The sequence below is a fragment of the Rattus rattus genome, chromosome 16, assembly GCF_011064425.1.
Source record: "Rattus rattus isolate New Zealand chromosome 16, Rrattus_CSIRO_v1, whole genome shotgun sequence".
NCBI classification, from domain to species: Eukaryota; Metazoa; Chordata; class Mammalia; order Rodentia; family Muridae; genus Rattus; species Rattus rattus.
In genome coordinates, this window is record NC_046169.1 from 12,515,371 (window position 1) to 12,538,989 (window position 23,619).

The following is a 23,619-nucleotide window of genomic DNA, read 5'->3' on the forward strand; positions in this document are numbered from 1 at the left end:
CGATGCCTGAGTGCTCCGGTCTCCACTTCCCCTGTGCTGAGATTACAGGCATTTGGCGACACGGCCGGGTCTTATGTGGGTGCTGGAGATCCAAATTGAGGTTCTCATGCTCCTGCAACAAACACTTGAGCTGCTGAGCCATCTCCCCAGCACCCCAACCCTCAGTTTTAAAAGCAAGAAAGTGAGGTTTGTGCCAATCCGGCCCCTCCCTGCTGCCCTCGACTCACACAGGTAGGGATGGTGGTTGGAGTTGACTTGGCTCTCAGCTCACCAGCACTACACCCTGGCAGGAAGAGAAATTATTTTAAGTTACCCTGAGTGAAACCATATGCACTCAGACCTATGCACCGTGGGCACTGTGAGCACCATGGGCACTTTGCGTTAATGCTGGCAGACCCCCGCACAGCAGGATCCACGCAGTGGCATTTGCTCTGTCACACTGTTCTTGAGAGACTCGCTCCCGGGTCCACCCGACCAGGGACAATTAGAGAGCCGCCCAGGTCGGCAATTTGCAAAGCCATTCAAAATGATTCATGCCAACCTCGAACTGTTTTTGTTGACTAAAATTTTTATAGGTATCCCTTTACTGGGAGGGGGTACTCACCTCCCAGGGTGCACGTGGGAAGGTCAGAGCTCGTGGGAGTCAGTTCTCTCCTTCCACTCTGTGGATTCCAGGGAGATGCTGCCATCTTGCTCTCCTGGTCACGTGCTCAGCGCTACTCAGTGTGGAACAGGCTAGGGGCCCTCAGTCATCACTGGGGTGTGCTAAGGAAGAAAGGAGGGTGTGAGGGAGAATCTGGCGCAGAGAAACTCAGAGTCTGTAGGATCACCTAGGAGGGGTTTCCAAGTGTCCTGAGGTCCAGGAAGGCTGAGCCCTGAGCTGCACATGTGCTAAGGTGGTGGCCCTCTGCCCGCAGGTCATCACTGGGCTCAAGCAGAGGATCTTCAGGCTGGAGCAGCAGTGCAAGGAGAAGGACAGCACTATCAAGTACGATGGAGGGGCAGCTGGGAGGGCTGCTGGGAGGGCTGCTGGGCACTGGGCTAGTGAAGGCTGACCTCCTCCATCTGCCATCCCCACCCTGGCTTTCTGTTGCCTTCTTCTGTATCTCTGTTCCAACCTATGAGAAATGTTGTTCCTCCCTCCCCTGTATGTTACGACGGGGGTGGACAGCAAGCAGTCTAACACTAGTAGGCTCTACCAGTGAGCCACGCCCCCAGCCCCTCACTGGGGGATTCTAGTCAGGGGCTCTACCACTGAGCCACACCCCAGCTCCTCACTGGGGATTCTAGGCAGGGGTTCTACCACTGAGCCACACCCCAGCCCCTCACTGGGGGATTCTAGGCAAGGGCTCTACCACTGAGCCACACCCCAGCCCCTCACTGGGGGATTCTAGGCAGGGGCTCTACCACTGAGCCACGCCCCCAGCCCCTCACTGGGGGATTCTAGGCAGGGGTTCTACCACTGAGCCACGCCCCCAGCCCCTCACTGGGGGATTCTAGGCAGGGGCTCTACCACTGAGCCATGACTCAGTCCTGTTCTTTCTTTTTATTTTGAGACAAAATCTACGTAAATTGGCCAGGTAGACAGGCTTTGAACTTTGAAACCTTCTGTCTCAGGTTCCAAGGAGCCTGTGTGATAGGACAGCGTTGTGAGTCTTAACTTTCTCTTTAGTTTGATTTCCCCCAACATTTCATTAGGAATCAGCACCTCTCTCCAGCCCTCACCCCATCAGTTTGCAGGTCACCTGCAATGTCCAGTGTGAACATCCTGGGTCTGGCGTGAGAGCCCGCTCACTCGGCACACACCGCGCTCACACTGAACACACACACACACACACACACACACACACACACACACACACACACACACACACACGGCCTTGCTGCTTTCTGGTCTCGTTATGGTAAGGGATAATCGTAGATATTGTTGATTTCAGGAAAGCTAAAGCAGCCTTCTGCGTCTGCAACCCAATGCCTTTGGCATTTCCACCCTTTCCTTAGCTTGTTTCTTGATGGAATTTGGCAGCATGAGTCTGAATGTGTGCTGATTTCCTGTTCGGGACCCTGAGCTCCGCTTTCTCCTGTGCCTTCTTTCTGAAACCTGTGACACATTAAGGGCACGATGACAGAGTTAATGGTGTCAGGGGAGCAAAGGGTTTGCTTTGTTTTCCTCTGTCTTGCTTCAAGACAGTTGTGCTATGTAGCCCAGGCTGAGCGGCAGCCTCCTCAATGCTGGGGTGGTATTCCCGTGTCACCCCACCTGGCACTCCGATCTTTATAAAGCTGGCCGCGCTGCCCTGAAGGAGGTCCTTTGGTACGATCCACCCAGTCTTCAGGGCAGCCTTTCTTAGAGGAAAGCCATCTGTCAGCGGTCTGTGTCCTCCCTACAGGAGTGGCTGCTGCCACTCCGAGGGGCACTGCCTGGTGTGACCATTCCAGACATAGGAATTTGTGTGGTCAAGGTCAGCGCCTGGCTTTCTTCCCCATTGCCGTCTGCTCTCTGTCTTCCGGGAGTCCCTCCTCTTCTGCCTGCCCCTAGGGAGCTGGTTCCACCCTGCTAACTCTGAACTTGGGTTTCCAGCAAACTGCAGACGGACATGAAGACCACCAACCTGGAAGAGATGCGCATCGCCATGGAAACATACTATGAAGAGGTGCGTGCACCCTCCAGCGTGTGGGTGGGCGGGAGGCTGGCGCTCTGGAACCGGCGTGCAGTGCGCGCACTCAGGCTCGGTGCAGCCTTCGTGCAGAGGTTGCAGGGGCAAAGCCTCAGTGTAGGTTTCTCTCCCTGCACAATGCCAGAACTGGGAGGCCGACGGTAGATGTGGGGAAGCTGCACCCCCTTCTGTCGTCGTGTTTCTGACACCTTCTCTTTGGATCCTCACAGATCCATCGTCTGCAGACCCTCCTGGCAAGTTCAGAAGCCACAGGAAAGAAGTAAGATCTCATGGGGGGGCCGGTCTCCTGTGTCTGTGGCCGCTCGGAAAAGCTGCTGGTCCTTGCCTGCCACTATCTGGCTCTCCCGTTTGGGGGATGATGATTATGGGTGGGTGGGAAGGATGTTACTGATAGGTTATTTCTCCACCGGCGAAATGAGCCCTTTGACCAGATTAGAATATGTTAAAGGCAGGTTTATTGAGAAGCTGCTCTTGGGGCAGGCGAGTTCACTGCCCCCAGGAAAGGCCAGGGAAGTCACCATGGAGAGAGAGGGGGAGAGAAAGAGAAAGGGCACAATCACAAAGAGAGAAGTGAAGGAGAAAAGAGAGAGGAGAAGCAGAATGTCTGAATTATATAGGGAAGGGCATCCCAGCCCCTGGGCTGGAAGGTTCAGGGTACTGGACAGGGTATGCCAGGTAGGGAGTGAGGGATGCTGGGAGAACCTGGAGGCCAGGTCTGCTTTGATACGTAAAATACGCACCTCAGTCCCTTGTCCGGATGTCTGAATCCAAGCAGTTACGTTCATTTGTACATATTTGCATGTGTGTGAACACTTGTGCACATGTGGAGACCACCAGTCAACACTGTCTTCCCTACTGATAGCTCTTCCACCTTCTTTTCTGAAACAGTCTCTCCCTGAGCCTGGAGCCCTGGTACCCTCCTGTCAGTGTCTCCCCAGTGTTTACATAGAGGGTTTTATTTATAAAGATTTATTTATAAAGACCTATCCGTGTAAGCCACCAGCACCAGCTGCGGCTGTCCCTGTTATCCTTTGCCTGCAGTCACTCCAGACAGCAGTTGGAAAACATTCTCTTAAGCAGCCAGATCGGGCTGAGGAGATAGCTTACGGTAAAACACTGTCTGTCTTGTAAAACAAGCCAGGCATGGCTGCATGAGGCTGGGCAGGGCAGGGCGTCTGGGGAGCACAGAGGATTACATAGTAGAAAGATCCATGAGACTCGTTGGCCGCCAGCTTCCCTCCAGGTTCAATGAGACCCTGTCTCCAGGGAGTAAGGTGGTAGAACGGGATGCAGCTTCCTCTTCTAGGCCTGGTACCCCTGCACACACACAAACACACACACACACACACCCTACACACCAGTGCACACAAACACCAGATAAGTGGGATCAGTTCTGTCAGTAGTCAATAGACCCATGGCCCCTGGGCCAGTGGATTCAGACTGAGGCTCCTGAGTTCACTTGTCAGTATAAGAGAAACAGTGTTTCTCTAACACAGAGGCCAACAGAGCTGCAACACGGCCTTGTGTACACCAGGTGGCGCTTGCCACCGTGTTTAGGACTACTTTTTTTTTTTTTTTTGTAATTATATTTATGTACAGAAAACTTAAGTGTACATGTAACCCAGTTTAGTGGCGAGTTCTTTAGCCTTTGTCTTTTCCAGCTTGGCAATGCGAGCCACAGACTTAGGACCCAGGACGTTGCCTCCCCAGTGGCGGCGGATCTCGTCATATCTGTCATTATAATTGGTCCTAATAGCTTCCACCAGCTTAGCCAGAGCACCCTTGTCTTCCGAGTTAACCTGTGTGAAGGCAACAGTGGTGCACGTCTTCCTGTGGACCAGGCGCCCCAGCCTGGCCTTTCCCTTGATGATGCAGTAGGGCACCCCCATCTTTCAACACAGGGCAGGCAGGAAAACCACCAGCTCAATGGGGTCTACATCACAGGTAATCACCACCAGCTGAGCCTTCTTGTTCTCCACCAAGTTGGTGACTGTACTGACCCCTGCTCGGAGGGCAGGCGGTCTCTTAGCTGGGACGTCCCCTTTGCCAGCAGCTTTCTTCTCAGCATGGGCCAGCAACCTCTGCTTCTTCTCCTGTTTTGTCCCTGGCCTGTACTTGTGGGCGAGCTTAAGCAGCTGAGTTGCTGTTTGCCTGTCCGGGGCCTGGGTGAACTGGTTGATGGCAGGAGGTACTTTGAGCCGCTTATAGAGGATGGCTCTTTGCCGTGGCAGCCTGATGTAGCGGGGCCATTTGACGAAGCGTGTGAGATCTCTTTTGGGCTGGATGTCCTGCCCAATGCCGAAGTTCTTAGGCTTTTTCTCAAACGAAGGATTGACCACCCTTTTGGCCTCCTGTTTCTTGACCACGGCGGGGGCCGGGGCCACCTTCTTTCCTTTGGGCATCTTGCTCGGCTGGAGGAGAGAGCTAGGACTACTTTTTAAATATTTAACTTATTTATTTAATTTTTCATTCCAGTATCAGCCCCCCTCCCCCTGCTACCCCTCAAGCATATCTCCCCCCCCTCCTCCCCCCGTCCCTGCCCTCCCCTCCCCTCCTTGGGCACGTCAGTCACTGCAGAACTTGGTACATCCTCTCCCACCCAGACAGGCAGCAGGTTCAGGGACAGCCCCCACTCCAGGTGCTGGGGACCTGCATGAGGACTGTCGCACATCTGTCACATTTGTGCAGGGGCCTAGGAATAGCCCGGGCTCGCTCTTTGATTGATGGTTCAGCCTCAGGTTAGTTGTAGGACCACTTTATTTTAATGCCTTATTTATTTATGTGTATATTTAAGTAAATACATGGTGCTCCTGGGAAAGGAACGTAGGAGCATGCTAGGTAAGAATTCTACCAACTGAGCTATGTCCCCAACCCATTCCAGGGCCACATTATACAACAGCACGAAATATAAAATTAAGTAGAAGTGGGTCTGGCAACACACCCATGTCAATCCAACATTCGGGAACTGAGTTCCAGGACAACCTGGGGTACACGTGGAGATCCAGTCTTAGAAGTGGGCACTGGGGATGTTGACAGTTGGTAGAGGGCTTGTCTGCCATTCAGGAAACCCTGGGTTCTGTCCCAGCGCTGCATAAACTGGTCACACCCACAGTGCCAGCACTCGGGAGGCAGAGGCAGAAGGATCAGAAGATCAGGGTCATTCTCTGCCACAGAGTGAGTTTGAGGCTAACCTGAGATATGTGAAACTCCCAGTCACAAAAATAAAGGGAAATAAAGAGCGGGACTGATTCTGCCGCTGGAGTTAGAGTAACTTCACTCATCTGGGGATCAGGGTAAGTTTCCTCTCTGAGTGTTAATATCCGTGCACGTAAGCCAGGCTGACCTCAGAACCTGGTGAGAAGCCATGTTTCTGGAGGAGATGTTGCGGAGTCCGTCTGGAAGCAGCACCCTCAGCCTGTCACTTGCTTCCCTCCAGGCCCATACTGGAGAAGAAGATGGGTGTGAAGAGGCAGAAGAAGATGAGTAGCGCCCTGCTGAACTTAACCAGGAGCGTGCAGGAGCTGACAGAGGAGAACCAGAGTCTGAAGGAGGACCTGGACCGCATGCTGAGCAATTCCCCCACGGTCTCCAAAATAAAGGGTACCTATCTGCCTGCAGGCCACTCACAGAGAGAGCACGGGGAGACAGGGAGGAAAGGAGGGGCCGTTCAGAGATGGAGACGGAGGGCGCCAAGCCTCCTAGCAGACATATCCGCTTGGCTGTGCATAGGACTGGCAGCCCGATGAACGGATGCTCCACAGTGGTCCAGGGAGAGTCCGAGCGGCCTGGGAACACTAGGAGAGCTGCCAGCGCTGGGTCTCTTGCTAATGTGGCCAGACAAATACCCTACTGCTAAGATGCACCCAGGGCTTTTGGTCTGAGCTATGGAGGGCATTTTGACGGTTCAAAGAGGGGAAGGGGGAGGGGAGGGGCTGAGGGCTGAGGGCTGAGGCAGGTGCGGGCCATGCTGGAGACCTGGATATGCCTGTCCCTGGTGGGTAGGCTGAGTGAAGAGCATTGGAGGAAGAGCAGAGCTGATCTTAAGACTGGGGGCATTTAGAAAGTTGGGCAGTGAGGGCCAGCTAGTAACGCATGGTCAGCAGTGGCAGGCAGACAGGGTGAAAGCCAGGCCTTGAGGGTCTCAGGTGTGCAGAGTGAGGTTAGAGTTTGGAGTTTACCAAAGTGAGAATCGTCAGGCTGCGGCTGTAGCTCACTTGGGAGAGTGCTTGCTTAGCATGCATGGAGCTCGGAGTTCCACCCCCATCACTACGTAACCCAGGCATGATAGTGCGTGCCTCTCAGTACACAGTTCAAAGCTGGCCTGGCCTACATGAGCTAAGAAACCCTGGGGAGGCAAGCTCTTGCCCCTCTGGGGTCTGTGGCTTGTCTGTCAGCCTGGAGAGGCTGTGAGTCCATGCCTGGAAGGAGTGAGATCCTGCCACAGTAACTCACAGACACTGTCTTGTAAACCCCACTGCTCTTAGGTTACGTGGACTGGAGCAAGCCCCGGCTGCTGAGACGAATTGCAGAGCTAGAAAAGGTAAGTATGGGTCTAACATCTGATCACTCAGGGTCTACCCGGGCCAGGGAGCAGCCACCATCTGGTTCAGCAGGAGACACAGAGCTGTAGCCTGAGATATGTCACTCAACACACATGCAGGGATGCTCTGCAGACCTTACCAAGTACATGCAGGAAGGACTACACTCCTTGCAGGTCTGGGCAAGATGCAAGATTATGTCATGCACAGCCCTCATTTTATAGAGGGCTGGGCCAAGAACCCATTACTGGGCTTCTTGTAGCAACAAGTGGACATGTATGACCATGAAGTGCCTGTGGAATATCCTGTATAATACACAGATTCTTAGCAATCTCTTCATCTCCACTGCTGACCAGGAAACCTGGGAGGCTAGCTAGCATTTCCTCATCCCCCAACCCCACACCCAACCCCACAGAGGTGTCTGATTCTGGGAAACTTGTCCATCCAGTTAGGGTCTTGAGATTGTATGACAAAGATGTAACTTAAAGATACAGTCCCTGTAGATATGGGGAAGACCATGCTTCAGTGGGAGAGCCCCTGCCTAGAATCCTCCAGTGAGGGGCTGGGGGCGTGGCTCAGTGGTAGAGCCCCTGCCTAGAATCCCCCAGTGAGGGTCTGGGGTGTGGCTCAGTGGTAGAGCCCCTGCCTAGAATCCCCCAGTGAGGGATGGGGTGTGGCTCAGTGGTAAGGTGTCTTCCTAGAATGTGCTGTTGAATGATTGGGTGTGTGACTTGGTATAGGGGCTTGCCTAGAATGGGGTTGAATCCCAAGTACTGAAGGAAAACATTGGGAACCAGAGTCCCCTAGTTGTTTGGCAGAGCTGTACCAAACCCAAGGGAGAATGTCTTAAATATAGTCACATATTGACAAAGTAGAAAGCAAAAGAAGTTTCTGTGTTGTGGAAATATTTTATACGTAAAGCATGCTGGGAAATTCAGAAAACCCAGGTACATCCCGAGACGCAGTAGGCAAGGCCTGGAGAGACAGGAGTCACTTTCAGACAGAACTGGATTGGCTGAAGGGCAAGCACCAGGGCTGGAAATATCCTCCATTCCGATGTCTGTCTGTATCCTCCTGGTCTGCAGAACTCCCTGGTAGCCTCGATGGTAGTGTTGGTAGCTCTGACTCATGTCCTGCCTCTGGGCCTGGCCTGCTCTTTCCTACCTTGGGGTTTGGCTCCTAGGAAGGGTGTCTTTCCAGAGCAGCTGCTTTGCTGACTCGGCCCCCACAGTGAAGCTTCTCCCACACACCAAAGGTTGGCCGCCCCTGGGCCTCACAAACAGAGGTAATGTTAACAAAAGCTTCCATTGCCTCCAGAAAGTGAGTTCCTCAGAAAGCCCGAAGAACTCTGCTTCAGAGCTGGTCAAGCCAAATCCCGTGGTCCCCTCCCCATCCAACATCTCAGTGCAAAAGCAGCTGAAAGGGGACCAGTCCAAAGAGGACCAGCCCAAAGTGGATCCATCTGAGGACCAAGAGCATCTCCAGGGAACCGTGAGGAGCCTGAGGGAGGAGCTGAGCGCGCTGCAGGAGCAGCTGCTGGGGAAGGAGTAAGTGCACACAGAGCTGCTCCACCTCAGGCTGACTGCTGGACCTGCATGAGTCAGTACAGCCACACCTCGGTGGTCCTAAACATTTGCATCACAGGGGATCTCAGCACTTGGAGAGGTTTGGGCAGGTAGATCAAAAGTTCAAGGCCAGCCTCTGTGTCTTAGCTACTTTTAAATTGTGATGAAGCTATGACCAAGGCCGCCAGCCCTGCCCATCCTGAAACCTGTTGCGGATGAAGGGCTTCAGGCCCCACCCACCTGGATGCTGGTTGGGAATGCAGGCCTTGTGCCTGCCCTTCCCCCACAGCCCTTCTCCCAAACACCCTCCATTCTCCCCCGCCCCCTACGCCTACCCCACCAGCACCCTGCCATGCCCTGGCCCTGTCTATTTGAGAGCTGGTTGTGAGACACAGGGCCTCAGGCTCACCCACTCATGAGCTGCTGAGGGTTGCAAAACTGGTCCCACTTGGGAGCTAACTGGCATGGAGGGCCTCAGCCCTCACTACCTGGGAACTGATTGGGGACTCGAGGGCCTCAGGTCCTACCCACTCCAGAGCTAGTTAGGGTTGCAGTGTTGGAAGCTCAGCTGCAGAGGTCAGAAATGGAAGACGCAAGGCCCCACCCACTGGGAAGTTGGTAGAGAAGCAGATCTTCACTAGGTCTAGCATGCACCAGTATTCCCAGTACTTGGGGAACTGAGGCAGGAGGATCTCAAGTTTGAGTTATGCCAGGCTACATAGAGAAACTCAAAAACCCGAGATATGGGCATGACGTAATTCAGTAGTATGGCACTTGCCAAGTGGGCTGTAATTCAGTGGTACAGTACTTGGCCAGATGTGGGTACAAGTCAGTGGTACAATGCTCACCAGACGTGGGATGTAGTTTAGCGGTACAGTATTCGCCTAGCGTGGGTGTTGTAATTCTGTGGTCTTGTCTAGCATGTGAGCTGCCTTAAATTCAAGCTCTCGAAATGGGATAGGAGAAGGCAAACAAGCTGTGCCCTGGCTGACTTTTATATGGAGGAACGTGAGTTGGTGCTGGGTTCCTTATAAAAATTAGCATTTCGTGGAAAGACTTCAAAGTCATGGTGGTGGGCCTGAGAGGTGGATCATCAGATAAAGAAAGGCACTTGCCATCAAGTCTGATGGCCTGCCTCACATCCTGGGACCCACACGGTGGGAGGAGAGAGCCAGCTCCCACCAGGTGTCCTCTGACGTCCACATACGTACCATGGCACACGTGCAAGTGTGCATGCACATACAGAGTGTATACACACACACACACACACACACACACACACACACACACACACACCCACTAAGTTACCTCGGACATTCTGAAATAGGTAACATCTGCATTATCTGTCACACTGTCTTTGATACAAAACAAGATAAAAAAAAAAAAAACAAAAAAAAAAAACAAAAAAAAACACAGCTGTCACCTCGAAGGGTAAGCAGTTTATTCCATGGCCAGATATGAGTGACCACAGTTACCTCAAATACCGTGTTCCACCGTGGTAATAGTTTCATGACGCTGTTAAGTAACAGAACAGTAAAAGCTCTAAGTCAAAGCGACTTAAAATACATAGGAGGGAACTGCAGGTAGGCGGAGTTCAGAGACCACGGAAATCTCAGCTACAGATGCTGTCGGAGGACTTTCTTAGCCTTTGAGTGTGAAGCCAGAGGTCCATTGTACCTTCCGAAAGGATTTGCCTAAAGGTCACACCCAGAGGTAGGCATGAATGGCTGCTAGGACTAATGGGAGTTTAGGGTAATTTGACTTTGAACCTGTAACATTAAAACCCTCCAACACACGTTCTAGTTGGTCAAATGTTTCCCACAGGGGGACCGGAGTGGTGGCTCAGCAGTTAAGAACATCTGTTGCTCTTGCAGAGGACCTGGGTTCGATTCCCAGCACCTACATAACAGCTCACAACCATCCATTACTCCAGTTCCAGGGTATCTGACACCCACTTCCGACCTTGCATGTGGTGCCCATACATGCGTGAGGCAAACATTCATACACACAAAATAAAAGCAAAGCTTTTTAGAGTTTTAACCCGGCTGTGGGAACTGCAGTTCACACTGTGAAGTGTGGCACAATAGCGTCTTACAAAGCACTTGCTAAGTGACAGTGACCCTGCTGAACACTCAATGAGGAGATTAGCAAGAACCTGGAGAAGTGGGGTCACCAACATGAAGTGACACCTCTGGGTTTCAAACAGTCTCTTCCAGGGCTGAGTTCATGTCCCGTACCTTGGTGGAGCACCTGCCTGGGGCTCAACATAAGCAACGTCCCAGTTTAGGCCCGAGCAAAGCAGCCCTTCCTGGGCTCAGACACTTCTAAGGAAGGCACTGTCACTTAAGTGTCCTTGAGGTCTCTGTCTCAGGGTAGGATCTTACCTGCTTCTGTTCCTCTTAACCCCATCCCATGACAGCCCCTGCATCCCAGCCAGCACCCTCATAGATGCCCAGGCACTGTCATTAGAACCCAGAGCCTGTCAAGGTCCTGTCTAGATGCACTGCCCAAGGAAGGAAGCAGGGTCATGTGGTCCGAGAAGCATCGTCCTCCAGCACGTGCTGGCCTTGGGTCTAGTGACCATGTTAACATCTCCGCTTGTCGCTCAGCCTGGAGATGAAGCAGATGCTACAGACCAAGATCGACCTGGAGAAGGAGCTGCAGACGGCCAGGGAAGGCGAGAAGGAGAGCCAGGAGCGGGAGCAGGCTTTGAGGTAGAGTACACTGAGGGCCAAGTAGCATTTTGACCTTTTGGTTCTATGTCGTCTGACCCAGGATCTTCCTGCGTTGTGCAAACTGGCTTCAATTTGCAGTTCTCCATCTGCAGCCTCTCAGTTGTCAAAACCACATTTGTTAAGACCACAAATGTGTGCCCCACCCCAGATAGCCCACGTTTGTCTGTGACAGGGCTTCATGTACCCGACTCTGACTTTGAATCTGTTCTGGAACCAAAATGACCTTGACCTTTGTATCCTTCTGCCTCCGCCCCCAAAGTATTGTGCTTGCTTGGTGTGTTAGCACGCTGCTTTATGTGGTACTGAAGATGGCCCTCAGGGCTTCCTGCATGTTAGTCAAGCACTCTACCACAGACCCGCGTCCCATCTCCTTTCCTAACTCCAATGATGTCTTAGGAAGGACACTGGGCCCAGCATCCTCATCCCCGCCCTTGCAGGCTCAGAGCAAGCACAGGTGATAGTTCAGCCACTACAGCGTCTTTCCCAGTGGTCATGAGTTCCTGGGACTGTGGTCTCCCTATGCAGCACTGAGTCACCATACTGGCCTGTGTGACCAGGTCATGACTAAGGTGTCCTTCTTTCCCTTTGCACTTTAGGGAGGAAGTTGAAGCACTTACCAAAAAGTGTCAAGAACTGGAAGAAGCTAAGAGACAAGAGACACAGGAGAGACAAGACTCCTTCATAGCAATGACTCATGAGGTACCACACAGTAGGGATGCTCCCTCGACTTTAGGCATGGCATGAAGAACCATTTCTTCACGTTCAACTTCTCCGTGATCACCCACTGCCCGTCACCTGCCCTGATGGTCTCAGTAACTTGGGTGATGTGTGTAGAAGCCTCCTCAGGCTGGCCTTGGGTCTCGGGTGGTTTAGATGTGGTGGGTGCAGCTCTGAGGAGAGGAGGAGGAATAGGTCGCTCCTAACGTGCATAGATGTGAGTTCCAGAACATGCTGCCTGGGTGGGTATTCTGCTGCACCTTAAGTGTCCCCCCAAACCCTGTACTTGTTTTGTTGGTTTTGTAGGGCTGGTCAGAACCCAGCCCCTCACTGGAGATTCTAGGCAGGGGCTCTACCACTGAGCCATGCCCCAGCCCCTCACTGGGGGATTCTAGGCAGGGGCTCTACCACTGAGGCACACTCCAGCCCCTCACTGGGGGATTCTAGGCAGGGGCTCTACCACTGAGGCACACTCCAGCCCCTCACTGGGGGATTCTAGGCAGGGGCTCTACCACTGAGCCACGCCCCAGCCCCTCACTGCTCTATCACCAAACTATTTCTAGCCTCTTACTATGTTTTAAGACAGGGTCTCACCTAGTTACCAGGCTGGCCATGAACTTATAATCCTCCTGCCTCTGCTTCTTGGGCGTTGGCATTACAGGCCTGTGCCCTTCAGGCTCCTCTTTTCTCATGGAAGTCTCAGGACTTGCTGTCAGGCGAGACTTGTGGTTGTGAGGTCATCTGGGTATTGTCTACTTCCAAAGGTTAGCGAGAGGTCCTCTGGTCCCTGCTCTCTAAGCTACTGACACCCGGGTATCCAGGAGATAAATGCACCTCTTGCTCATCTGTCCCACATGTGGGCACCTGACATAAGCACCGATGGAAACTAGTCCCTTAGGGACCAATCTCCCGTGGCTGCTCTGTGCTCCAGAGGGCCCTGATCCGTGAGTGCATAATAGAAACCTTCATGGGCCACACATACATGGTGGTGTAGGACCATGATCCCAACTCTCAGTAGGCAGAGTTCAAGGCCAGCTGTGAGGAACCCACGGCTCACCATGAGGTTGGCCGGTTTGAATGGTTGTGACCTCTGAGCCACAGAGCATCCCAGGTGCTGGCTACCAGGTCCCGGGTGACTGATTGTCTTGGTGTATGAAGATTACACAGAGGAGGTGGGGCTGGGCCAAAACTCTCAGCTTCGGTGCTGCCTGGCACTGCTGTGTCGTCAGCCACCTGCCGGATGTGCACACCTGTCACGTGGCTGGGAAGGCTGTGTGCACGCTCCTCCATTGGCCCTGCCTTTAATGTATGTGAGGTGGTGTGCACGTGCGCAAGTAGGCGAGGCCGGCTTGTGAGGGAGCCCCAGGGGTTTCCCTGTTTCTGCTTTCCTGGTGCTGGGGTGACAAGCACAGGCCTGGCTTTTACATCGCCGCTACCGATCAAACTCACGTCCTCATACTTAGGCGACAAGCACTTTACTGACTGAGCCGTCTCCCTGGCCTTGAACCTGCCTTTTGATGGGAGGAAAATAATTTTAGCTTTATGGAGAAGAGCCGTGGTAGGTGGCAGATTTTGAGAGCACTACCTAGAAGTCAGGGGCGCTTCAGCAGTAGAGTCCCCGCCTCTTCCTACCTAAAATACATCGGAAGCATCCCCACGCCAGCTCCCCAGATCCCACTCTTTTTTTTTTTCCTTTTCTTTTTTTTTGGAGCTGGGGACCGAACCCAGGGCCTTGTGCTTGCTAGGCAAGCGCTCTACCACTGAGCTAAATCCCCAACCCCCAGATCCCACTCTTAGGCCACGTTAATCTTTAAAGAGAGCCCCCCCCCCCAAGGCTGCCACTGCGGCAGGCTCAGGCTTTATTTTATTAAGTCTGCTGTCTGATGAGCGAGGCCGGCTGCCCCGCAGGGTAATATCCTGCTTAATATCCTGTCCGCTGCCTGCTGCTGACATCTCTGTGGCAGCTGGTCCCTTTCATTTCCTGCAGGCTCACCCAGAGGTCCACGCACCCTCACCCGGCAGCAGGCACTCCGAGTCAGACTCCGACAACAATGCTGACAACAATGCTGGTGAGGATGGTGGCCCCCAACCCCCTGCCCTGTGCTCGGAGGAGAGGAGAGAGGCTGCAATCAGGACCCTGCAGGCCCAGTGGAAAGCCCACAGGTGCAAGGTGAGCTTCCCGGCCTGGGTCCAGCTGCAGAAAGCATTTGGTGTTTGCCTGCTCCATTACCCACTGTGTTTCAGAGTGGGATGGATTGCAGAAGGTGAGGCTGCTAGCTCTGGCCTCTCGAAAGAAGGAGTGGTGCACACCTTAAACCCCAGCGCTTAAGAGTATTAGGAGTACAGGGTCATCCTAAACCACAAGAGACTGTCCAGCAGCAGTGACCTGACGGCAGCCATCTTGGATGGCCACAGGACTGCTTCTAGTTCCGTCTTTATCAGGCTTCCTGGTGTGAACAGCATTTGCTCAGCAGTGGACGTATGTCCAGGTGCTCCTGAGGACACAGGGCAAGCCTTTTCTTCTAGGCAGATGCCAGTTTCAGAGCAAGGAATGATCAGATTATTCCTGCTCTAACAGAGCGCAGGAGCCTGCCTGGCTCTCCCTCCCTCTATCCCTCATGGGAGGAGAGTTAATATGGCCTGAGATTCTTTTATTTATTGAATATTCTAAAAATTGTGCTCCAATCATTATTCTCTTTAGTATTCAAGCTGTCCCAGATATGGTCCCAAGAGCACCTTTCCCTGGCCTTTGTGGCTGTGGCCTTACTGAGCATGTCACTGACTTGGTGACAGAAGACTCCCAGGCCACTGCACCAGAGTCAGGCAGGGAGACATAACTGTGGCCTCCCAGCACCATTTTCTTCCTGGACAGCTCTTCCCGCCCAGTCAGCTGAGTCTAGAAGGCCTCTCCCAGGCCCAAGTTGTCAGTGAAGAGTAACCTCACAGACAATGATGAGAACGGTCTTCTAAGGAAAGGGATGCACGGGATCCAACGGGGATGGATACCACACGACGCTCTCATTAACTCACTTCTCCATTCCTTATTTCAGAAAAGAAAAGCAGCTTTGGATGAGGTAAGCCAGGTCGGTTCCACCCATTTCAAAACCCCTACTTTGACTGTGGTGTAAAGTAACCTAGGAGTAGTGGAGGCAAGTGGAGGTGTGGGCGGGTGGTACACACACGTGTGTGTGGGATGCCCGTGCCTGTGTGCGTGGAGGTCAGAGGAAGAAGGGGAGCCTGCTCTACCACTTTCAGGTACTCCCCTGAGACAGGGAGACAGGGCCCATCACTAAACTCGCTGGCCACAGCTGTATCTACCCCTAGGGTGCTGGGAATTCAAATTCAGGTCTTTATGCTTGCAAAGAAAGTGTTCTTAACCTCTGAGCCATTTCTCCAGCCCAGCCAAGGACTATTTAAATGAATGCTTGTCTTCTCTCTCTCTCTCTCTCTCCCTCCCCCCCCCCTCAATACACTGTCAATGTCTTCAGACACATTCAGAAAAGGGCATCGGATCTCATTACAGATGGTTGTGAGCCACCATGTGGTTGCTGGGAGTTGAACTCAGGACCTCTGGAAGAGCAGTCGGTGCTCTAACCAGTGAGCCATCTCTCCAGCTCCTTAAAGGCGTGTCTTTAAGTCCCGACTTTTCAGGAAATTAATTCAAACTCCAACATGAAGTTCAAAATAACACTAGTAACAGAAGCATAACATGGAACACCCGAATAACTTCACATTTTAAAAATACTTTTACACAGCCTTTCCTCCATTCCCATGTTCAGGTCTGAGTTGAACAATCCCACACACTCAGCCACAGATGCCAGGACACACATTCTGTGTAGCAGGGAGCATTGAGGTGCCTTGAGCACTTGATCTGTCATCCTACAGCCTAAGCGTCCCCATGGGATAGATAGGATAGGACAGTAGGGTTGTCCCCACAGGAGACATAGCAGGAAGGAGAAGTAAGTTCTGGTGACAGTGAGATTGGAGTAAGACACTGGTATTTGTTACTGGGACCTCCTACATGCTAGGTGTGCCACTACCACTGAGCCACACCCCAGCCCCTCGCTGGGGGATTCTAGGCAGGGGCTCTACCACTGAGCCACACCCCAGCCCCTCGCTGGGGGATTCTAGGCAGGGGCTCTACCACTGAGCCACACCCCAGCCCCTCACTGGGGGATTCTAGGCAGGGGCTCTACCACTGAGCCACACCCCAGCCCCTCACTGGGGGATTCTAGGCAGGGGCTCTACCACTGAGCCCGCCCCCAGCCCCTCACTGGGGGATTCTAGGCAGGGGCTCTACCACTGAGCCCCCCCAGCCCCTCACTGGGGATTCTAGGCAGGGGCTCTGCCACTGAGCCACGCCCCCAGCCCCTCACTGGGGGATTCTAGGCAGGGCTCAACCCCTGAACCCACACCCCCAGACCCCTCACTGGGGGAATCTAGGCCAGGGGCTCTACCACTGAGCCACACCCCAGCCCCTCACTGGGGGATTCTAGGCAGGGGCTCTACCACTGAGCCACGCCCCCAGCCCCTCACTGGGGGATTCTAGGCAGGGGCGCTACTCCTAAACAAAGCTTGCTACCTCCTGTGTATTTTTATTTTGAGAGGTTTGCCACACTGTCCAGGCTGGCCCTGAACTTGTTTGTTCTACTCCTTTCTCCAACTTCAATCCTAAGTAGCTGAGATAGCAGGCCTGTATTGTCAAGCCCTCTTCCTTATGGGTCTTCCTGCCCAGATGTCCATTCTTGTTCTGCGGCTTGCCAGTTAGATTAGCTCACCTAGGGCTGGGCTTCAGCCTGGACACTGTCCAGCTGTTCAGTGTTCTAACATAAGCCAGACCCAGAGTTCAGCCTACATCTGGAACTGGATATCTCTGGCCTCAGTTACTGCCCTTTACTTTGGCTCATTAGTCATTGTGATAGAGCCCCTGCCTAGAATCCCCCAGTGAGGGGCTGGAGGGATGGCTTAGTAGTAAAGTGCTTATCTAGAGTGTAGGAGGCCCCAGGTTCAGACACTTAAAAAATAGAAAACTATCTTGCTGTAGCTTTGTGACTGAGAAGGATGTGTGTAAAAGAAAGTCTGTAAAACAGATCAACCCCATCGTGGAGTCCCACCAGTAAGTTAAGTCTCCAGGGCAGATACCGTGGCTCACATCTGCAATCCCAGCACTCAGCGGGGCAAAAACATGAGGTTCAGCACATGTTTGAGGTCTTCCAGAGCTCTACAGCGAGACCCTGGCTGGAAAAGCCAGAGCAACGTGTAAAGTCTCAACTATGATTAGCAGCTAATGTAACTGTGCTTAGGATTGGTTTGGGGGTGCGGGGAGGTGAGCAGCCAGCACGTGCTTTTTTCTCCCTGAGGGGCCGGTGCATGCACTAGCATGGGGGGTTAGGAGGAGGCAGAGGGAGGCCCTGGGACATGCCCCTGAGGTTACACAGCAATAAGAGTTTTCTCCACAGTTCTTTAATCTTTACCCAGTACAATCTCCTACTGACTGAGTCCTTCCCTCTTTCCTGCCAGGCAGCGACTGTGCTCCAGGCGGCCTTCAGGGGACACCTAGCTCGTTCGAAGCTTGTGCGCAACAAAGCCCCAGACTCCAGGTCTCCCAGCCTGCCGGGCCTTCCCAGCCCTCTTAACCAGGTAACCGTCTGAGTGGATGGACCCTCGCTGCTCAGATGTGCCCGGTGCTCTGCCCATCCCGAGGTGGGACATCCAGGCTCCTCTGTCCCATCTCGGCTGAGTTTAGAGTTGACGTCTGAACCAGCACACCTCACAGGAAACGGAGCGGGGGAGTGAGGAAGAACAGTTAGGGGTGCAGCTGGGAATCCCCCCTCCAGGGGATATTGTGTGCTACATTTGAAGACAGGGTAGCCCTAGACAGGCCTCTGTTCCCTTGTCATTAACTGCAGAGCTCTCCTTCACCCCCTGTCCCAAGCCCGATCTCCCCGGCTGAAGACAGCCTAACACAAGAGGAGTCCATCATTGCCATCCAGTCCATCCTCCGTGGATACCTGGCCCAGGCCAGGGTCATGTGAGTAAGCCGCAGGCAGCTGTGCTGTGTTACTTCGGGGGTGGCAGATACCCATTTTGGGGCCAACCAGGACTCCAGTAGGAGATGGCATGAGTTGTCATGGCACTCTGTGTGAGCCGGGGCCTGGCAGTTCACCATAGCAACTGTTAGGCCTTTGGGGACATCCTTGCCTCACTGTGGGTACCGTGTAGGTCGCAGGCTCTTGCTCTCTGGAGAAGAGAGTTTTTTGTTTTTGTTTTTGTTTTTGTTTTTTGTTTTGTTTTGTTTTTTCGGAGCTGAGGACTGAACCCAGGGCCTTGCGTTTGCTAGGCAAGCGCTCTACCACTGAGCTAAATCCCCAACCCCAAGAAGAGAATTCTTGAATGCATCTTCACAGGGGGTTGGAGGCAAGCAAGTAGATGTGTGGACACCCCGTAGAACAAGGCCCCTAGTGTGTGGATGCCAAGGGCTTGAGCTCATGTACTGTCCCTTTTTAAAGAAAGACGTAGCTGGTCACAGTGGTACCGGCCTGTAATCCTAGCACTCAGGAGGCTGAGGCAGCAGGATCATGAGTCTGAGATCAGCTTGGGCGGCATAAAGGGTTCTGATTTAGCTTGAGCTCTATGGTGAGTTCCAAGCTAGCCTGGGCTACAGAGTAAGTTTGCAGCCAGCCTAGGTTATTTAGCAAGATGATGTGAAAAAGACAAACCAGTGTGACTAACCATCCTGAGCTCAGTGGGGGTGGGGGATGAGCCTTGAGGACATGAACCAAGGGCACAGACTCAGGGCCAGCAGTGTCAGGGCCCTAGGCCCATGTCCACAGTGTCTCACCTGTGGAAGAGGCTGCCCCGTGGACCCGAGGGCTGTAGCAGGCAGGCCAGGTGGTCTGCGTTCTCCAGCCAGAGCTTTCTGTCTTCCAGTGCCAACTGCTGCCAAGAGAAAACCGTGCCCTCTCAGAGGGAAGCAGTTTCAGTGACATCTTCAGAATCTGCCTCCCCACCCTCCCTCGAAGCTTCTCCTGGTAATTTCATTCACTTGGTTCTGCCACAAAGGGGAGGCGGCCCTCCGAGGGTTAAGCCAAAAGAAGGCTGAGTCCTCAGTGGCATGTCCCCATGTCCCCAGCGTGAGCTGCCTCGACCTACGTTCATGCCTTATGGAGGAGATTGAGACTCACTCTCCTCCATTCCTCCTGGGACCACAGCTGGGGGTCGAGGCGGTTGGTGGCGTGGCATGGGTCCTGTGTCTGCGTGTCCCTGTGAAGCTGTGCAGTCGAAGGTTACCCGGCTCCTTGGGCCAGGCTTCTCCTGATTGCTCGTTTAGGGAAACACTGCTTTTATTCCTTTTCTACTCCATTAAAGCCCAAAGCTGTTTGAAAATCCAGCTTAGTGATGGAGCACTTTAGTACCTGTGAGGCCCTGGTTCCACTGAAAACAACGAGCCGAGTGCTGGTGGTCGCACGCCCGTGATCCCGGCACTCCTGAGGCAGAGGCAGTCAGGTCTGAGTTCAAAGCCAGCCTGGTCTGTAGTGCGAGCCCCGGACAGCCAGGGCTGCACAGAGAAACCCCATCTGGGGGAAAGAAAACCACTGGGTGAAGAAGCCCAGGGCTGGTGCTGCTCAGTTGGTAACGTTACCTGCACGGCAATAGAAGGATGCAAGTTCTGCTCCCAGGCCCCATATGCCTCTGGGTTGGAAAGGTTGACACAGGAAGGTCCCTGTGGCTCACGGACCGGCCAGCCTAGCCAGATGAGCAAGCTCCTGCCAGTGAGAGAGACTGTGTCCCAAAAGAAAACACGGGCAGCGTCTAAGAGATGATACCTAAGATTAACTCACGCGTGAACACACACATGCATGTACACGAATACACACATATAAAGCAAGCCCAGAGCACAGGCAGACTCTGTCTCCAGCCAGTGTCTGGCCCACACTGAGTTGTAGTCTCTGTTAGCCCCCCATGTGGGGCATCTCTCCTCAACAGTGGAGACCTGAGCGAGACAGCCCAACGCAGCCCACTAGCCCACGGGTTCCCCTGCTCTGTGGATGGGCCTGTGACTCCAGCCTTAGCTACAGCAGTGGCTCCTGTGACCGACATGGAGGAGGATGAGCTTGGGACTTTGGGTTGTGTTAGATGTAGTTCTGCTGAGGTTCTGCCCATGCGTATGACAGCCCAGGGAGCTGACTCACGTGATGCTTCCCAGAGACATTTCTCTGCTGAGCCCCTGGGTGTCACGGGTAGAACTAAGAAAGGCTGGCAGGGTCCGACGAGGGCTGGCTGCCAGGGACAGGAGGGGGGGGGGTACTGGGAACGGTCGGATAGGTTGACTGGTTCTGCCCAAGTCTGACATGCCTTATACAGAATGGTGTTCATCAGGAAAGGACAGCGAGGAGAGCGGTGGGGAGGTTGCTGAGGACGAAGATGAGGCAGAGGAGCCGCCAGACCCCCAGCCCTACTCAGGTAAATGTGTGGCAGTGGTGGTCAGGGCAGCACCTGCCCAAGAAAGCCCCCAACTCTCTGACAGCAGAAGGAGCACACAGTGAAGATAAGGGTTGTACCTCTGACTCACACCTCACCCAGAGACCATGGCTGGCTGACCTTCAGCCTGAATAGTACCTCACCCTAGTGATTTTGTTTTCTCTGAGGTACTTGTGATAGAACCCAGGGCCCTACACTTGCTCGAGAAGTGCTGCCGAGCCACACCCAGCCCCTCACTGGGGGATTCTAGGCAGGGGCTCTACCACTGAGCCATACCCCTAGCCCCTCACTGGGAGATTCTAGGCAGGGGCTCTACCACTGAGCCACACCCCAGCCCCTCACTGGGGGATTCTAGGCAGGGGGTCTACCACTGAGCCATGCCCCAGCCCCACAGTAAGGGATGCTCTACCACTGACATCTCAGCCTTTCATAGGGCAGAGTTGGGGGTTGGTAGATATGTACTGTAAGCTGAGTCATATTCCCAGCCCTTAGCTAGTTCTAACTGGATCAGTCATTCCCCTTTAATTCCCAGGGACCCCATAGGAGTCTGTTTAGGAGAACCCCCTGCCACAGAATGCTTAGCCTGTCGCCACATTTGAAATACACATCGGCTTCAGCAGTAACTTTCCAAGCCGTGTCAGAGCTTTACTGTTCTCTCCGAACCCTTGTCTGCAAAGTGCAGTGAGCCCTGGGATTTCAGAGAAGGCAGGCACACAGACACCGGAACCCCAAAGCCAGCGCCAGCCTGCAATCCCCCAGGCTCCCAGAGGCTTTAGCCTGTTCTCCAAAAGCTGTCTGCTGATCTCACTGGTCCAGTGTCTGCTGACCTTTAAATTATTTGGTCAAGGCTGAGATGTTTGTTTATGCTACCCTTTCCTCCTCTTGTCAAATGAAATTTTAAAGTGGCAGATTTGTCACCTGTGTAGACTGGTCCAGCAGCATCCACTGCTGAGCAGGTCCTGACCCCGGGATCATTGCCCACGTGAGAAAAGTGACTGACCGGTTCCTTAGAGCTGATTGTGTTGGGGCTGTCATTTTTTCGTTGTTGCAGCAGGATCCCACTCCATGGCCCAGGGTAAACTGCCCACTTCCTGCCTGGGCCTCCCAAGGCTTCACAGGCAAAGCCAGCGTAAGAGCCACACCCAGCCCTTGGTTATGCTTTTAAAGAAAATGAATACAGTGGTGCCTGCCTTCAACCCCAGCCAAGAGGGTGAGGTGTTGCAGAGTGACTCTGAGGCTAGCCTGAGGTTGTGAGACTGTCTCATAAAAGAAAGGAAGGAGCTTGGAAAGGTGATGTGTTGGTGTTGGAAAGAGTGCTGGCTACTCTTCCTAAGAGCCTGGGTTCAGTTTCCCGCACCCACATGGTGGCTCGCAATTCTGTAACTACAGTGGACACATGGTGGTGCATAGACATACTCAGGCAAAACACCTAGGCATGGAAAATGAGACTTTTTTTTCTTCATTTTGGTTTTTCAAGACAGGGTTTCTCTGTGTATCCCTGGCTGTCCTGGAACTCACTCTGTAGACCAGGCTGGCCTTGAACTCAGACCCACCTGCCTCTGTCTCAGTGGGGTGAGTAAAGGCAGGAATTGCCACCACCTGGAAACAAAACAAAACACAAAACAAACAAACAAACAAACAAAAAGAACTTTTTTTTTAAGAGAGAGGGAAAGAGAAAACACGAGAGAAAGCAGAAGAAATGAGGAAGAAAAGGAAAATAAAATAAAGACTAATGCCACAGCCCCAAATCCCAGAAATCTAGCTGAGGCAGGAGGATCATAAGTTAAGGCTCATCAGGGCTACATAGTAAGACCCTACCTCAAAAATAAGCCCTCCCCCTCCCCCAAAAAAAATGGCTAGGGAGAAAAAAGATTCAGCGAAGTGTGTCTGGGAGGACCTGTCCACGACTGCGTAAAGCCAGGCAGTCCTCAGTCATATGGTAATCCAGAGCTCCTGTAGAAGGCAGATAGAGGAGGGACCTGAGGCAGACAAGCCCTCCGCATCCACGCCAAGGTGCAGAGTGCCTACACAGAGAGATTATGAAACACAGCAAAAGGAGAGAGAGACTGGGGAAGCCATTAGGCTTCCTGAGGCTGTAGTTTATATGAACTGTGGTGAGAGCTGTTGAGGAAGAGGTGGACAGCCACGTCATGGCTCATGGTTGGCTTGGAATCTTGTTCTTTCAAAACTCAAACCGATCATTTCCCCCCTCGTCGTTAGGAGCACTAAGCATGGGGCTCCATGCCGAGGAGGAGCTGAGGGAGATCGCTGCATCTGAACCTGCCCCCTCGGTCCCTGACTCCGCCCGAGGTGGCCAGGGGGACTGCCCGTCCTCATCCAGTCTGGAGGCTGTGCCCTGTGGGAAGGATGCGATGTGTGAGGAAAGGAGCAGCAGCACCGGAAGTGCAAGGCCATCCCTGGGTATATCCTCTCTGTCTCCTCTGCCTCATCTCCACTCCACACCAGACAGGGCAGGCTGGGGGGCGGGGGGCTGTTGAGCCAGAGCCTGCCATACACAGTGGCCATTCGGTTCTGAATCCCTTTACATGGTCTTGTTTTCTGAGCTGATCTTCCTCTGTAGGACTACTCTGTAGGCCCCACACTCACTGTATGACCCAGGCTAGCCCCAAATGTGTGATCTTCCTCCTCTCCCTCCTCCCCCCTCCTTCTCCTTTAGCTCTTTGAGTGCTTGGGGTTATAGGTGTGCAACACACACCAGGCTTAGAAGTGTTTTAATGGGAGTTGGGGATTTAGCTCAGTGGTAGAGCTTGCCTAGGAAGCGCAAGGCCCTGGGTTGGGTCCCCAGCTCAAAAAAAAAACAAAAAAAAAAAAAAAAAAATCAGCAGTTGCCAGACTATCTCAGGAGCCAGCAAGAGGCTCTGTCGTGTCATGAGCAGGGACTCTG

General features: G+C 53.3%; 1 protein-coding gene across 7 annotated transcripts in view; it reads left to right on the forward strand.

The window, feature by feature from the left end:
* The window catches only part of Iqce (IQ motif containing E), a 38,781-nt gene that overhangs the window by 12,896 nt on the left and 2,266 nt on the right, over positions 1–23,619 (forward strand). For 4 of the 7 annotated variants that reach the window (XM_032886755.1, XM_032886757.1, XM_032886758.1 and 1 more), the window contains 15 exons: positions 918–988; positions 2,582–2,654; positions 2,888–2,937; positions 6,115–6,278; positions 7,163–7,218; positions 8,534–8,763; positions 11,391–11,495; positions 12,113–12,215; positions 14,221–14,403; positions 15,284–15,307; positions 17,754–17,873; positions 18,143–18,264; positions 19,164–19,264; positions 20,598–20,696; positions 22,935–23,135. In XM_032886755.1, the coding sequence (XP_032742646.1) occupies positions 918–988; positions 2,582–2,654; positions 2,888–2,937; positions 6,115–6,278; positions 7,163–7,218; positions 8,534–8,763; positions 11,391–11,495; positions 12,113–12,215; positions 14,221–14,403; positions 15,284–15,307; positions 17,754–17,873; positions 18,143–18,264; positions 19,164–19,264; positions 20,598–20,696; positions 22,935–23,135 (1,702 nt within the window). The remainder of the gene's footprint in view (positions 1–917; positions 989–2,581; positions 2,655–2,887; positions 2,938–6,114; positions 6,279–7,162; positions 7,219–8,533; positions 8,764–11,390; positions 11,496–12,112; positions 12,216–14,220; positions 14,404–15,283; positions 15,308–17,753; positions 17,874–18,142; positions 18,265–19,163; positions 19,265–20,597; positions 20,697–22,934; positions 23,136–23,619) is intronic. The other 3 variants (XM_032886761.1, XM_032886756.1, XM_032886760.1) reach the window with 2 other exon arrangements.